Source organism: Apium graveolens, chromosome 6, assembly GCF_009905375.1.
Source record: "Apium graveolens cultivar Ventura chromosome 6, ASM990537v1, whole genome shotgun sequence".
Lineage (NCBI taxonomy): Eukaryota > Viridiplantae > Streptophyta > Magnoliopsida > Apiales > Apiaceae > Apium > Apium graveolens.
In genome coordinates this window covers 2,100,412-2,117,430 of record NC_133652.1, presented here as the reverse complement: position 1 = coordinate 2,117,430, position 17,019 = coordinate 2,100,412, and the positions used below count along the sequence as shown (strand labels likewise).

Here is a 17,019-nt window from a genome sequence, read left to right as displayed (position 1 = left end):
GGGATAACAGAGAATAAACTCTCGAACATTTTGAATATCCAATAACTTAAATGATGATTGATGAACTGATGTAATGGTAAAACAAACAATTAGATACTTGAACAAAGGAAATTGCATAACATGTTAAGCTAAGTGTATGTTGACATGTCATGCTCACTGGTTCATTCAACAGGGAGAACTCAAATAAATAAATAGGCACATTATTAATATTAAGACAGATAACCGATCAGATTAAGGTCACAAATCAGTAATCACACATACAATAGCCTGGTCAAGAGGGACAACAACAAGTATTAGTCATGTTTAAACTTTAAAGTTATAACACTAGCTGTTTTTGTTTATAATAATGTTATATATCAATCAATCTAACATTATGTCTAACCAATTGAAGGTGTTTTAATTTAGTTAGTATATATCATAAAGTCATTAGGTTGAATTTTATGAAGTCACCGATCATCACAACATCATCAACATTGTCGAGACTAATAGAATATTCCTTCGAGAGATATCGGGTTACTTCGGAATCAGTGAATACTATCTCCGTTCTCTATCCCCAAATTTGAGTCTGTTCATGAACTCGTCCGATTTTTGATGGAGATTTTTTTATTATCAAAATTTCCTTTTTTCCATCCCGAATTCAAAAAAATCCTCCGAATCAGACGAGACGGGTAAAATGTTCATCCCTAAATTTGTCAATTAATATTTCTTTAATGTGGGAGGCTTTGAAGGCAAGACATTTATACAAATTTGGGCTTCTTACAATGTGGGCTTTTTAACACAAGAAAGCATTATTTTTAGTTGAGCAGTTTCTGAGAAAACAATTGTCTTGGCCCAATAGTGGTTCTCAAATCAAGGCTTTGGAAAAAATGCTCCAAACTCTAAGAAAAAGATCCAACTTTACAGGCTCATTGGTAGCTGCACTGTATTGTATTTTATGAATTTTGCTGGCTTCATAAATATCTTGTACTGTTTGTACAGGAGATCAATTATTACACAGTGTTACTAGAATCTGCATGTATAGATAGTTTACATACATTTCTAAAAAAGAGAAAATAATAAACAAATTTGTGCAAGTTTTGCTTCTTTTATAGTAGTAGTAGTTAAAAATTTAATGCAAAGATAAATGCTTTTTCCCAGAGTTGAAGTTCTCTCTCTGCCAAAGACACACAACTCTATATTTCTGGTGAGTCTTGATTAGTTAATACATGTTGTGTGTGTGTCTTTAGTGTGTGTTTAATGATTATTAAGCACTATTAAACTTGGTTTATTCCAAAAATGATCATGCATGTCATCTTAATGCTATCTTGATTCTTGAAGTTGCAATATTGTTTTTATGGCTTTGATGTAAGTTTATATATGTGATATACTAATTCTTTTGATTACTTCTTCACACACACTTGTTTCTTGCATTTCCCTTTGCATTTCTCAGTTTAATTTTGTATTTGCATGCTTAATTACAGAGTTAATAAAAGATTAGTAAGAAGTAATTAATGGAGATGAACAAGAGTGATGCTTTAGGGTCAGTTTCTGTACAAGAAAAATCAGGAGTAGGTTTACCATATGCTCCAGAAAATTGGCCAAACCCTGGTGATGTATGGACTTGGAAATTGGGAAAAAGAATTAGTACTGGTGGATTTTATAGGGATAGATGTGTATTTCTTCCACCTAGGCTTCATCAAAAAGGAAAGAAGAAGTATTTTGATAGCAAGAATTCCCTTATAACTTATCTCCAATCCGAATTCCCCGAGACTGATGTTGATGCTTTTTTCCAAACTTTCACTTGGAAGGTCCCTGCAAGGTTCAACAATTTTCGTGAAGAAGGTTAGATTTTGCACTATTTTCTGTTATTAATGATGAATGTGATAGGTATTGTAGATTATTTGGTTCAAGCCCTTGGTTGTGTGGTATAATTGACCATGTTCTTGCTGTAAATGCTAATCAACTAGTTGAATCCTAATTGTTCTTGACTTTTGAGATGGATGGTATCTGTTGCTCAAGAGAATTGAAACTCTTGTGGTACATGGACCCGATCTTTTCTCTGAAATGCCCAAATTCATTGAAAGTCTGTGATCCTGTTTTTTATACCACACCAAATCTTCTTTGTTCTTTTTGAAAATGTTATAGTTGTGTGATCAGCATCTCTTGACCCTTGTTGACTAATTGCCTTCACTGACCTTCAAATATGCTAATAAGTTGTTTATGTTGCTGCCAATATTTGATGTCTACATCTCTGAGACTGCGACAATGAGAATTTTGCAGGAGTATATTGTAGATCAAAACCCTTCAAATGCTATGAAGTTTGTGCTGTAGGTATAATTTCATGTTAGATGCCTAAACCATTACATCTTGTTGTGTGAGGATTACAGTTCCCATTTGTCAAGTTTTTAGAAAGCAAGTATCATATATTCAATTTTCAATCTACAGTGACATTTTTTCTAACGAGATTCAGAGTCCAGGTATGATGCATATGATTCTTTCTCCGTTTCCTCTTATTCCCACTCCTTAACCTTAAGATTCTCAAACTAATTAATTTGTTCAAATCTAGCCGAATGAAGCACATACTTTTGCCAAGTGCAAGTGTGCAACTATTGGTAAGTGCTCCTAAGTAAAGATTTTGCAAACTGAGCCTACTCAGCTACTGTATGAGCAAATTTCTTACCCTGGACTTTATCCGTTCAATTGACTGTTATCAGTCATAGAAGCCGGTGATTGAGCTTTTCTAGAACTTGGACGCATAACAAGCCTAATAAATGGACGAGTAGGGATGTATCTAAATTCTAAGGTAGCCACCTGCCTCTGGGCCCAAATTGTCTACTTTTTTTATTTTTCCCCGTCTTCACCATTTAGCCATCAACTTTATAGGTTTCAATTTTTTTCCACACAAGTAAACAACGCTTAATCTTTATCTAATTTATGAATTTTGGATTTTTGATTTATGATTATATCGGTCAGCTAATAACCTAGACACGACACTGTTGGAAAGTTTCTAGTTCACCATTTTGTATCTACTGAACAAACACAAAGCATTTTCTTATACTCATATTTACATCTATTCACGTCTATTAGGATTTACAATTTAAGCTAAGATTAAGAATACAAGGCATAACTTTTAATGTTCAAACTTATAGACAGACGATCTTGTTAGACCCTAGGCCAACATGAATCCAATTCTCAATGCAAGTAATCCAATTCTCAATGTAAGTATACAACTAAGCAAGTAATCATCATTCGTGAAGTTCACCAGTTAAGCAGCTAAGATACACCAACACCAACTAATAGTCTCCGCAAGTACAATTTTTGATTTATCAGGTAATCTCTTCTTAACATGTTTCGTTCCAATTTATAGTTCCAAATAATGTACCTCACGCCTTCTAGATCAAAATATGTGCTTAGAGGGATGAGAAGGTTGTTACAATAACCGGTATTTGCCAACTGTGTAGAAAGATATTCTACTTTGACAGTAATGACTCTAGGTGTTAGATATATTGTACATTATATTAGTTCTAAGTTTTTTCATTCAGGTGTCATAGATAATAAAGAAACTGAGGGACTCAAGCATGTAAATTTTGTGATCAACTTAATTGTTCACTCTTGGTAGATTTTTCTTATGATGCGACCTCTGTTTCTTTGCAGTTCAAGTAACCCCTCATCCTAGAAAGGTCCATCCAAGGTCTAAATCAGAAAGAAATGGAGAAACGATATGCAGAAGATCGTGGAAGCTTGTTATGCCTAAGGCTTCTTCCAAAAAAAGACTTCGCTTTAGTCCTAAAGAAGTGAAGGATATAATTGACTTGTCTTCATGGAGTACCGGGATACGATCATGCGAGTTAATAGGTGATAATTCAAAGAGTGCCACTGATTCGGAAAACATTCGAGCTTCATCCAGGCAGAATACTGATTCACAAAATTCTACAGATGGCACTTACTGTCATATCCCTAAAGTAATACCATCCACATCGATTCCTAATGATATTGACATGCTTATAGATTCTGCTGACAATATGCTGTCTCGGTCTCTCCTTATATCATCAGATGCAGGTCCTGCTCCTGCAAATGATCAATCTGCTTCCATTCAAGAAATAATGTTTGAAGCTCAAATCAAGATTTTGTTGCTTCTCACTGCAGATATCCCTGTCATGCACTCGTCAATCAAGCTCCCTGGAATTATGCATCTGTGGTCACTTCTTAAAACTGAACCAAAGATCAATGCTACTCGACATGGAATATTAAAATTGAAATTGATTGATGAAATTCCATTAGCATGGAAGGAATTTCTAGAAAATAAGAAGATATTAGAGGCGGCTGGCGAATTAAGTGAAGACCTTAAAAGCAACATTGAGCGGGTCACTACACTTGAGAATCAGTACAACGAAGCAAAAGGATACGAATATATTTGTCAGAAGGAGCTTGAATCCATCTCACTCAATATAGAAAATTTTGATGAAAAAATTAGTGCACTGAAATCAAAACGAGATAAGCTGGCTACTGCTGCTGATGTGAAGAAGAAAGGGGCGGACATGTTGATCTCCAAACAGAAAAAAGCTGCTGAATGTCTTTCTAAAGTTGTGCATGAGGTTGAGATGGGTAAAAAGAGAAGGCAAGAATGGGAGCTGAAAAAGAAAATGTCTGAAGAACAGAAGGCCAAGGTCCTCTCCAAATTTGATCCACTCAAGAGGCTTCTGTCATCAGACATTCTGAACTTTATGTAAGATATATTAACTTGAACCAACTTATAGATGTGTGTAATATATGTTAGACTAGAACCAACTTCAATCTGTCTTCCTAATTATAATGTTTAAGACCATCTGTTTCAGTTTGATATCTGCTACTCAGTTACAACATCGTATGTTACTATATTTTGATAAAATTTCTGAAATTATAAAAAAATATCAGAATCCAAATATGTCACCATGTTTGCATACTTGAGCATCGTAGCTTTGTCTTGCGGGCTATATTTTGATCCGAATCACTTCTAGATGCATATTGATTATTTTTTATCAATAAGGCTAAATTGTTTATAGTGTTCAAGCATTTCTTATTATGCTTGCATATGTAGGATACGTTTTTTTTCCCTCATGGTTACACTCAGAGCAGGTGCAAGCGCTAGTTCAGTCCATTCTATTGCATTAACCATATTGTTGCAAACTGAATTGCAATTGATTGTAAATTTTTGATTTGACTGCAAATTTTTTATCTTTTGACATTAATAGTTCAGGTGTTGTTTTTTTTTTTTTTTGCTAAATTCAGGTGTTGTTTTTTGATCAAAAGCATTTCAAATTAGTCTCTCTTATAGGGTCAGTTTGTTGATTCATAATGATTAATTAGTAATTTCACAGATATTAGATTTTCTATATTCATGGAAAGAGAAATATATCTACAGTATCAGTAATATCATCCCCATACAATCAGAAATATTGATTTAATACACTAGATGACTCTGTGTCATCAAGTTCTTCCTAAGAAGTGATGCATAACTATGGAAAAACTTATATACATAACTGTGGAGAAATTTATATGATAATGTCGAGGCTTCAAAGCTCGTCTTTAGAAGCAGACATACGACCACTAGGGTTACTAGAGGAGGTCTTGATCGGATATGAGGCCTCCATTGCTATGCCACACATTCCTTCTTCAGCAGATATGCCTCGCTTCATTCTTATGTATCCCTTCTCTCCCCATTCAGCGCCCCATGAATTCTTCACTATCCAGTACTTAGTTCCATCTAGGGTCGTTCCATAGCCTACAACTGCAACTCCATGATCCAGGTCTGTTCCGCAGTCTCCACTGAATACTCCCTGTCATCAGAGCTCTTCTATTAAGTCTAGCCATATGCGATAATGTACAAGTACGTACTGTAGGTTCTTATCTGACATGGTTTAAACATTTTCCAATATTACAAGCATAAGTAAATACCTCTGAGTAGAACTGGAAATCATAACCCCCGGCATCAATAGCCACAGAGATAGGTTGGTTGGCTGCCGCTTTCATCAATGCATTTTCATCATTAGCAGGGACATCTTCATGTCCATCAATTGCAACTACTGGTGCACTAGCCTGCAGCAATTATAACGTGTTCACATTTCCAAAAAAAATACAGAAAGCAGACACAATCCGAAAACTAAACTGCCTTGGTATACCAGTGAGACATCACAGTTCCCTTCTTCAGCCCTGTAAGGATACTTGGCCTCTGTTGTAAGGCCTCCCTTGTTCTTGATAAAATCAAATGCCGCGTCCATCAACCCCCCATTACAACCTTGGTTTTGCTCGGTGTCACAATCGATAAGTTCTTGCTCAGATAAGGAAACTAACTTGTTTGTTTTTAGATAGTTTATTCCTTCAACTGCCACCACTGTTGAAAATGCCCAGCAGCTACCTGAAACCAAAAATCACTGACAAAGTCATGAACATGATGTTGCATGTTGTCTGAGTATCCATCTGCAAGCCGTGTGCCGTATATTAACATAATCTACTTCAAAACAATATCTGTTCAAGTAGAGTTTACTTACCACATTGGCCCTGATCTTTGACAGGCGCAACAGCTCCTTTCTTCCTCCAGTCAACTGACAGAGGAACAGTCTGTACATTTTCATACATAAAGGTTGAATTTCCCAGTCGCTCGCCCTTGAACCTGCGATGATGATTCACCTTGGAACCAGCATAGAGGCTTCGGAACTCATAGTTAGTCATGTCTGCAAACTTGTTCAGCTTCAGCTTGTAAGGCTTATCCAACTTGTTTGTCTTGTGAACATGTTCAACATTGGCCTTAAACACATTAAATCGTTTGTGCTTGTCCTCGAGACTCGTCGACACAGTGTGGTGGCTCCTCCACCTCTCATACATACCCCACAACCCTTCTTCAGTCTCCAACTCCTTGTCATGATACTCGAAACTTTGACAAAGACCAAAAACCAGAGCCAAAGATAGGATAACTAGAACAAGTTTCTTTGTTTCCATTGTAAAGTAAATCTAGTTTTTGTTACAAGATGAGAAAACTACAATCAACAAGGCCTCTTTATATAGTAGATTTTAGTGGTTCGATTATACAAGCGACTGGTCATTAATAATAGAGTTCGAGTTGAAGGTTTCTTATGGGCATGAACAAGCAGTAATAATGGTGGTGGAGAATATAATTTGGTATGGAAATTAAGGCAGAACATTCTGAATGATGTATATCGTGTTAGGTAACGATATCTTATACTCATCAGGAAGGCTCCGACAAGATCTTGTAATCTTTAACATATCGAACTAAGATAAGAGTAACGAGGTATTTTGAGTTTACAAGTTTTGTGATCAGTGGAAAGTTGGAGATTCTCTGAAGGTACTGCATAAGTTTGTGGTGAGGTGATGATCTGCACGCAAAAGCTAAGAACATTATTGTGTAAATATGGCGATGTGAAGTTTGAAAAGAGGAAAATTGGCTGTGTTGTTATAGATTTTAGACCAAGATTTTGTTGGTGGGAATTAAAATGTACTTGTCATTTATCACAATTTTGTCACTTTTGAGGCAACGTATTAATTAATGTGATTAATATTAGTACATGTTTTACCTGAATACACATCTTTCACATGCGTATCCAAAATACATTTACGTACGAATTAGGTTTATTTTTTGCTGGTATTGCAGAAGCCCTGATAACTTCATAAGGCTGTTTGAGCTAATAATGGCAGTCATATACTCATATAGCTCTCATTTTGTGGCTGAAAGAGCCTTACACAGCCAATATAATGGAATCTTGACAACTGATATTGACATATGTCGAACTTAAGTAAGGTTTAAGAGATGTTTAGCTGAAGCAATAGAGATAAGTTAAACACCTATGATGTTCTTTTTATGGATACATGTAAATTCTAATACTCCCCTGGCTTGTAAGATTAATGTTGCGTAATGTACACTGTAGAGTAAATTTCATTCTTCAAAGTCCTAATTCAGAAGAAACTAATTTTGGGGGGATTAGCATACTAATCTTCTCAGAACCAGGTTTTCGGAAACAGGGAGAAATCTCTCTTACACCTGAAATTTGTATATTGACACCAGATTATGGACAGATTGATAAGAAAAGCTCATGGAATTTGGACCTAAACAATGGTTCCTGTTGGTATACATACATTTCTGCAGCATAAAGCTTTGGCTAATATAATTTTAACTTGATTAGAGTGAAGTTAAGTATGATACAAATTCTTGAATAAAAAATTTCATCAAACCTTAGTAATAAAAATGATACTAATTAACGAAACACAATATCTACATATAATAGGCTATGGTGCCACTATGAGAGTGCATCATGTCCATGTACAAATTGTTCCAGACCTGTCAGCCGTGGCTAAAGGTTTTCCAAGTCCGCTCCATGAACAACAGAGAACAGAAGAATTGTGTTCCTTCAGAGTGCTAACAATACTAGCTTTAGATATCGACCAAACAGAGACGGATCCATCAGCTGAACCAGCTGCAACGTAATTGTCATCTGCACTGATGCACGACCTGCTCCAGTTAGATGCCATTCTGTTCCCGGATGCTCTTAATGTCCCACAGACCTCTAAAGTTCGCATATCAAATAAATTATGAACATTATCTCTCCCACTTGTCAATATTACATTTCCATTTCTTGATAAGGAGATTGATGTAATCGCTTGTGAATGTGCAGCTACTTCACTAAGTAGCTTTCCTGTCTGACTGTCCCACAATCGAAGATTTCCAACAACGTGACCAGAGCATATAGTATGTCCATCTATGCCAAAACAAAGTGCGTTGCAGTTACTAGGGAAAATAATAGTGTTGGTACAATAGCCTTTCTGCAGATCCCAAATTTTTATTGTTCGATCATAAGCAGCACTAGCAACATGACGAGTTGAGAATTTACTGACATCTACAGCACATACTTTATCAACATGCCCTGTAAGAGTATGGCGAAGCCGGCCAGAATCTTTATCCCAAACAAACAATTTGTTTGAGCTGCTTGCAGCAATGATGGAACTATTTTCATGGGTAATTGCGAGATCAAGAACAGATCCCAAACAACCATGCAGTGTTCGGCTGAGGGAACCAGAATTCGTGTCCCACAATTTAATAGTCTGGTCCTGCCCTCCACTTAACAATATGTTAGAGTTATACTCAAATACCAAGGCAGCACATCCACCCTGATGGGCAGAGATCTTGTGTTTGTTTGCAGTAGGAATAGTAGACTCCACGTAATACTTGGCACCTTCTTCACTCTGCCGAACCACACCATCCACTTGCTGCCGAGCAAGCTCTTCTATGCTGCTCGCCTTAAGCTTATCAAGCATATCTTTGTAAACAGCATTAGCCTATAATATAAATAACATGTTTTGCCCAGAAAACCTGTGTTAGATCTAAGAGAAAGAGTTCTGCTAAAGTGAAAGTTTACCGAAAGGCTATTAAGGTACCAAGCTCATCATGACTCGAATATGACACAACAAGAACCATATGGATCATAGATGACAACAGACTTAAAATAAGAAACTTTACTCCATTGGATGTAACTGTCATTAAACTATTACTGGGAAACGGTTACACTGGACGACTGGTTGATAAGAAGAAGAAGAAAAAGGTTGAGTCACTAACAATCTTTATTTCCAGTGCTACTCGCTGGCTGCCCTACGCTATTGCCATCTGTTGTTTTTGAAAGTGAAGGATATCTAGTATTCTGTTAGATAGCTTTTAGTAAGATGTAGAGGGGTCGGTGTAAAGTTCAGCCATAAAATATTTCAACCTAGGAAAGCTTTGCTAATCAGCTGAATAAAGCTTAGCAAATACACCTTTACAAAGTAATAACTAATAAGTTAAGTTATAGCATAGAGAGTAGAGACTAAGACTAACTAATATAAGGAAAAGCTAGATATTTAACACCGCCAAGCTAGGAAATATTACTGCATACCGATATACCATAAGTTACTGACAAGAACTTTATGACATAATAACACCCGATTACCTCATTAAGCTTCTCAGCATCCTGCATCTTTTGTGCCATCCAACGATCAATTAGCATTCTATTTTCAGCCAGAGCAGTATCTGCTCGGACCCTCGTCTCTTCAAGTTGAGCCTTAAGTTCCTGGTTCTCACTTGTAAGCAATTCTACAGCTTGCATCTTTTCATCTAAAAGTGCTTTTAGATGAGTACATTCATCTCTGCAGCACAAAAACCATATCAATCATTTACATGATAGTACCTAATTTACCAACAGACCTCATACATATATATAGTGTGCGTTAAAGCCAACCTTGATTGACTACAATCATTCTGTAAACTATCAATTAAATCTTCTTTCTCTTGAAGTACCGATTTCAAAGCTCTAGATTCAGCAACTTCCACAACAAGCTGTTCCGATAATCGGGACTGAGCTCTATAACATTGTTGAAGTTCATTTTCAAGATTTTCCGCTTTCTCCTTCCATTCCAAACCCTTTATAACTCAACAACGCGAACTCATTACCATTACAAAACTCAATATCAGAAAACATAATTCCAACAATAACTAACATGAATCAACCTGAGATACAAAGGGCCTCGAAAGAGCATCAAAAGCAGGGCCATGAGCTCCTTCTTCGACTAAATGGCGTTTACGGAGAGCCCTCAATGCATCTTTGATAGCATCCACTGCAACTTCTTCTTCTAACCTACCACATACATATCACAATCAAGAATCAAGAATCATGAATCAAAAATCAAATTAACAACCAATTTTAAATATATACTTTCAAAGCAATCAAGAATCAATTTAACAAACATTCTAAAAATATCGACTTCCCATTGCAATCAAGAATCATAGAAATATAAAGATCAGATCAAAGAAACAAATGAAGAATCAAGAAACATTACTTACATAATTATAATCTTCACAAGTTCATTTCAAGCAGCATATAATGATCAAATTACACTTAACTATAATTAAAATTAAAGAATCTATATACTCAACTTCTAAATATTTACAGTTAAAACAAAAAATAATAATTTATAAATTAATAAATAAATAAATGTTCTTGAAGATTGATGACGTACCATCTTGGAGCACAGTCAGCATACGAGATTGTAGTTTTCGGGAAAGTCGGGTCGAGCCTCCAGGTGGGTTGAATTGGCCCATCTATGAATTTAATGTGAAATCAGAGATTAATTTAATCAAACTTGTACTTTAATTGATTCGTAACAAATACTAAAAATTTGTTTTTCTAGTTCGATTAAATAGTGTTCTACGATCGGAATCGAATTTGTTCCAAATAGAAAAAATGAAAAAAATATCTCTTTTTTTAAAATTTGTGACAAGAATACCATTTTTTCAAATGTTTGGCCAAAAATACCTACCTAATACGCATTTTAAAATGGGGTATTACTAATACGCATTTTAGAAATGGGTAACTTGTATAAAAAAAATTTAAAAAAAAAAAAAATTATGGATACGCATTCGTGAGATGCGTATCATGCCTTTACAAAGCATGATACGCATGTCATGATTTTACTTCTTTTTTTTTATTTTTTTAAATAATACTTATTTGTCAAATGCGTAATAACCTTACCCATTTTTGAAATGCGTATTATAAATGTATTTTTGGCCATATCTTTCAAAAACGGATATTTCTGTTACATTTTCTAAAAAAAAAGGTATTTTTGGCCATTACCCTTCCAAATACAAGCAAAAATGTTAATTCAGAAATCTAGATTCTAATCATTATCTGGGATTAAGGAACATTTTTTGAAACGATTTCGAAACATCAAACAAATAACGGTAAAGAATGTATGATTAGTAAAAATTTAACCACAAAACAAAATTCAATAATTAATGCTACAAAATAAGTAAATATATCATATGTATATGTATGCATTATATAGATAATTTATCTCAACCCTAATTGAATTGGGCAATTAAAATTTGAAAATTTTATGCGTAGAATATTAGGGGTTTTTTTGAAAAATACTCAAGTCTAAAAATATTTTTACAATAATACTATCATTTTTAAAATAAAATTGTAAAAATATTTTTTATTTGTAAAAATAGTTTTTTTAATCTTTATAAAAATACGATTTTTTGCAAATTGATTCAATTAGATGTAAAACAAACTCGATTCAACTAGTTGCATTCTGCTTGATTTTGGTTGATTCCGTATTTTTGCAAAAAAAAAGAAGATAATACAATTGCAAAAAAAATAGAAAAATTAGTATTTTTCCTACTTTCTCTTTTTCTTTTACTTCATGATCATATTAAAAAAAGGAGAAAATTGCACTTTGTACCCTCTTATTTTGTTTCAAAAACAAATGTGTATCAATAGTATTGGAAACTCACTTTGCACACCTGAACTTTAACCTGCCAATTCATAAAACACCCCTTCGACGGTTATTATTAAAAAAATAAGGGGTAGAATGAGAATTTCAGTAAAATATTAACTAAACTAATTTTTTTATTTTTCAGATTATATTAAAAATTGAATTTATTATTATAGCTATAAAATAATATCTTTAAATTTTTTCAATAATATTATATAGTTGAGTTTTGAATTTTAGTAATATTATTAATGCCAAAATTATATAATTCTACCAAAATTAAATTCAAGATAATTTTGTTTATATATATTTTATATATATATTTAATTTAATGTAATTATTTCATTTTAAAGTTTTTGACGTCGTTATGATTTTAAAGTGCATTTAATGAAAATATTCTGATCAATATTAATATTTAATATACAAGAAATCATTTTTATAAATATTTTAACTTATTTTTGAAATTCCAACTAAAATTTATTTACATTTTAAAATAAAGTTCCCTTTTTACCCTTATTATTTTAATTATAATCTGCAAAATGGTGCATACTGAATTAGTAAGTTGAAGTTGAGGGGTGCAAGTTGTATTTCCGAAAGTTCTTGTACAAAATTGTTTTTTAAACTTTGTTTGAGATTGCAAAGTGCATTTATCTCAAAAAAAAAAATAGAAAGGCAGCAAAAGATGCCTCCATGCAGGATCGAACTCTGGACATTCAGTTTACAAGACTGACGATCTACCACTCATTTCTTCGTCTCCAATTCAATTCGCCAATCTTCTCAAATGTCAGACTCTTTCGATTCTGTAAGTAATAATCACTCACTTCTCAAAACTCATTTAGTTTTACCTTTTTTTTCTTTGCTAATTGATAACACATGTCGAACTCCTGACCTCTCGCAATCTGTTTATATCATAATTGACTTATTGTAATTTCCATAACAGGACCTAATTCATGCTATTTTCAAACTCAATTGGAGCAAAAGAGCCCTAGGTTTGAAATTCACCGTTATTTTTAATTCTGTTCGTTATTGTATCGTAATTATAATAATGTGTAGTTGTTTGATCTTCGTTTCAGAGCGCGACCGGAACGAAGGTGTTGATCCGGTGACCGATGAGGTATATGTACACAAAATTATTGAATAATTAACAATTTGATTTAAATGAAATGGTGATTAAGGTTCGTAATGTGCCTATTTATGTATTTCCATGTGTGATTGTCTACTTGTACTTATCTAGATGCTATTGATGATAATGACGTTGAACGGTTTAATAAGACGAAAGTAATTTGATTTTAGAAATGAAAGTAGCGGTGTTACTTATTGTTTAAGTGATTTAAATTTACTAGCCAAATCACATAGATTTTTTCTCTCGTTTTTATAATGTTAGATTGATTACTCTCGTGGCATCAGTCTTCGGCTCATATATATCTCTTGGCTTTTCGTGCTACTTGTGGTGTACATAGCAGTTGGAATATGTATCTTAAATCAATTTAGGCGTACCTTATCACAAGTTTTTTGTCTTAGTTATCCACCAGTTTGTGATCATACACGTTAACAGGCCATGTATATTATTGCTATTTCACCGGACCGTGTACATTATCTCAATGTTTTGCAACAAGACTGCAGTCATGCATCCCAATACAACGTATATGCATCACGGTTGTCGTGATTATTTTCTGTCTCGTGTATTGTTGCTTGTTGGTGAAGACGGGGTAGAATATTACAATTATGAATTAGAGCTTCACAATGGCACGTGAATATCTTAATGTTAAATATTTTCCTTCAAAATGATATTTCATCTCATACTAGTGTTCTCTAATTTCGTGAGACACCGTTACGGACTATAGTTGTGTGGAACTGGTAGGAACCGTATATGTCATGTAATCTAATTGCGAGTTTCAAGCTGTAACTATAAGTCATGGTCAATTTAGTAATGTGCTCTTTGTAATAGTTATCATTATTATATATAATCTACTTCTCCCCTTAGTTACCCAGACTCTTCAACACTCGACACTCGGACATGGATATATATGGACAATTGGACACTTATTTTAGACCAAAAACATGTAAATTTTTCAGAATATTGCCGAGTCCGACACTTGGATACGAACCCGTGTCCGACACCTATACCCGAGTCCGGGTAACATAGCTTCTCCCTTCAACTATGTTCCTGAGAAAGCATGATTAAATAACTTAAATTATGCAGTTAATTAGTGTTGGAAATCAAATAATATATATACCTTTTCATGATTTTCGCTTAACATTTGTAGGTGTCATAATTAGGTTTAATCAGTTACTATGATTTAGAACATTTAGGGCGTATTTAAGCTACAAAAAGATTTCCTAGACTGCCTCGTTCACCTGATTTCTCTACTTCTATACTATCTACATTATACTATCGTATTAAAACCGAAACATTAATAGTTTTGGTTGGTTGGCTGGTCAGTAGTAAACATATAGATCTGTTAATAGTTTCTTTTTACTAATATGGCTTACAGTGCCTGATTGTGCCCACAGTTTGAATTTCTGACTTGATTTGTCGCATCTTCTTGTTCAAAAGTTTCGTATCTTCGTCAGTAAGATCCGATGCATTCTTTGAGGGCTGAATAATTTTCTTTATAGCGAGTGTTTTATTGTAAGCTTCTGGCAAGTCAGCCTTGTAAACTACTCCACAACCACCTTGTCCAATGACTTCAAATGAGGCCAATCCATCTTCTTTATCTAGAAAATCCAAGTTTTTAATTGTCGGACTAAAGATTGATATACTTGTATCCTTCCTTCTACCCTTGATCATGGCCATAATCAATTTAAAAAGCACGGAAAACACGAATCCAGACAAGGCCCCTGCTACTACTCCAGCAAAGAAGCCGATAAGCCATCCTTTAAGCTTCTTGCTCTTACGCTTCTGTTTTCCCACCTGTGAAGGAGCAGGTGCAGGTGCTTCCAAGGAAGCACGCGGAGCCCCTGCAAAATTCCCGCCTCTCCTCGGTGAATTCTCTGCCAATCTATAACGTCTCGGAGCTGATGAAAGCTCCATTCCTTTCATCACTGGCATCTGCCCCTGAATTAATTTATTCCCAGATATGTTGAAGGACCGCAGATTTGTAAAAGAAAGCAGAGATGTTGGCACTTCTCCGCTAAACATGTTATTGCAAAGGTCAAGCTTTTCCATGTCAGGAAAATACTTCAAGAAATCCAACTCCCCAGAGAACTCATTAAAACATAGGTCAAGAATTCGAAGCCGGCTTAAAGAAGAAACCCCAGAAGGAACCTCTCCTGAAAACTGGTTGTTATGGAGATTCAAAATTTCTAAATTCTTACACTCCGCTATTTGAGCTGGGACTTGGTCAATGAGCTGGTTGTTTGGAAGAGAAAGCTCTTTCAGCTCCGAAAGTTTTCCAATGGCAGGAGAAAGAATTCCAGCAAGTTTCTTTGAATCAAAGATTATTCGCGTAACACGAAACACATAAGATTCATTAGAAATCCTCCTTTCGCAGAAAACTCCAGGAGAATTGCAGGGATTGCTCTCCAAACCTTGACGTTGACCTGTGATTCCCAAGCTTTTGTGGATAGTCAAGAGAGCAATGTGATCTGTAGGATCCAGATATATTGCGGCATGAGTGAATAGTAGTGAACTGAAGAAAACGAACAGAAAAGAGAGATGGCGAGAAGAAGAGGCCATTGGCTCTTGAACAATGGCCTGCTGGAAGCCGTGTTTATAGAATATGTATCAGACAACATTGCAGGCTGTTTAAAATGGAGAAATAGGAAGAGCAAATACAATGGTTATTGACTGTGCCGTGTGGAATACTTTGGCAGTGGGCCTCCAACTCACCATGACTTTGCAAATTCTTTGATTTTTTTGAAGTATTATCTCTTCTTCCATGTATAACAAATGTATTCATGTATTCCATCTCAAGTCTCAGGTGTAAGGCGGATTAGGAAATTCGACCCGGGCACACAACTGAAATTATGATCACCTCAACTCCTCGACGCTTTCTTTCTTCAAGGCTGGCGGCGGATTCTAACTTGGGTTAAAAAGCATTCCCTTATCTGAACTTGGCGGACATTCTTTCCAGCCTGCCTCAAATGTTGGTGGAGGTTTCCGCAGAAAGACCCCTTGGTTCTGGTATGTATTCTGCAGCATACCATGTTCATTAACCGCAAAAACACCACACGGTGTAACATTGAGCACGATATAATTGTTATATTTTCGTGAATACAGGGGATCTAATTTACTATCATTCCGACGAATGTATATTACAATCTTCAATTTAATGTTTATTAAGTGCGTTACGATACGAAAAATTGACAAATATAACCTCTTTTTCAGTCAATCTTACCAAAGTAACCGGTTTTATATATTTGGCCAAGTTTAGCCGTTTCAACCTGCCCTCACCAAATGCGTAACTAGCATACCCAATCTGCTATTGCGCATTACCCCATACCAGTTTTTTTAATAAATTAAAGCAGTGCTAACGTCCTAGGATACCTCAGCAACACTTGCATATTCCACAGTATACTAGCAGTGCTTACTATTCAAATGTTAATTTTTTTTCTTATTATATTGAGCTAGTAATAAAAATTAATATTTTTAAATTTAAAAGATGTACCGCAATTTAACTGTTTTCAAAAATTTAAGGATATACCGTAATTTAACCGTTTTCAATTTTTTAGGGTTCAATATTTTTCTTTTGACTTTAGAAATATTAAAAAATAGAATGTAAAAGACAAATAAATTTAATTTTTTTAACA

The 17,019-nt window shown here is 34.8% G+C and overlaps 4 protein-coding genes and 1 long non-coding RNA gene across 8 annotated transcripts; 2 read left to right on the top strand and 3 right to left on the bottom strand.

Annotated features, from left to right (window-relative positions):
• The first annotated feature begins 959 nt into the window (after positions 1-959).
• Positions 960-4,821, top strand: LOC141663989 (uncharacterized). Of its 3 annotated transcripts, XM_074469845.1 has the most exons (4): positions 960-1,183; positions 1,461-1,821; positions 3,634-4,038; positions 4,126-4,821. In XM_074469845.1, exons 2-4 carry the CDS (start codon positions 1,491-1,493, stop codon positions 4,707-4,709), a joined length of 1,320 nt encoding a protein of 439 aa, XP_074325946.1. In that variant the 5' UTR covers positions 960-1,183; positions 1,461-1,490; the 3' UTR covers positions 4,710-4,821. The 3 variants fall into 3 exon arrangements, with proteins under 3 accessions (XP_074325946.1, XP_074325943.1, XP_074325945.1); XM_074469842.1 differs by having other exon boundaries at positions 963-1,183; positions 3,634-4,821; XM_074469844.1 differs by lacking the exon at positions 960-1,183 and adding an exon at positions 1,200-1,344 and having other exon boundaries at positions 3,634-4,821.
• Positions 4,822-5,350: 529 nt separating this feature from the next.
• On the bottom strand, positions 5,351-6,998 carry LOC141668811 (vignain-like). Its single transcript, XM_074475825.1, has 4 exons — positions 6,507-6,998; positions 6,138-6,373; positions 5,914-6,054; positions 5,351-5,795 (listed from the first exon to the last, which is right to left on the bottom strand). Exons 1-4 carry the CDS (start codon positions 6,952-6,954, stop codon positions 5,532-5,534), a joined length of 1,089 nt encoding a protein of 362 aa, XP_074331926.1. The 5' UTR covers positions 6,955-6,998; the 3' UTR covers positions 5,351-5,531.
• Positions 6,999-8,130: 1,132 nt separating this feature from the next.
• Positions 8,131-10,984, bottom strand: LOC141668241 (autophagy-related protein 16-like). Its single transcript, XM_074475026.1, has 5 exons — positions 10,838-10,984; positions 10,505-10,631; positions 10,236-10,417; positions 9,948-10,143; positions 8,131-9,303 (listed from the first exon to the last, which is right to left on the bottom strand). Coding segments are annotated over exons 1-5 (1,530 nt in total). The 5' UTR covers positions 10,840-10,984; the 3' UTR covers positions 8,131-8,280.
• Positions 10,985-12,931: 1,947 nt separating this feature from the next.
• On the top strand, positions 12,932-16,548 carry LOC141667021 (uncharacterized). 2 transcript variants are annotated; one of them, XR_012552449.1, is made up of 4 exons: positions 12,932-13,069; positions 13,208-13,256; positions 13,341-13,381; positions 16,191-16,548. It is a non-coding gene; the product is annotated as an uncharacterized LOC141667021 (long non-coding RNA). The 2 variants fall into 2 exon arrangements; XR_012552450.1 differs by having other exon boundaries at positions 12,972-13,073.
• LOC141667020 (leucine-rich repeat receptor-like serine/threonine/tyrosine-protein kinase SOBIR1) lies at positions 14,553-16,089 on the bottom strand. Its single transcript, XM_074473310.1, has one exon. It carries the CDS (start codon positions 15,944-15,946, stop codon positions 14,747-14,749), a length of 1,200 nt encoding a protein of 399 aa, XP_074329411.1. The 5' UTR covers positions 15,947-16,089; the 3' UTR covers positions 14,553-14,746.
• Positions 16,549-17,019: the final 471 nt, after the last annotated feature.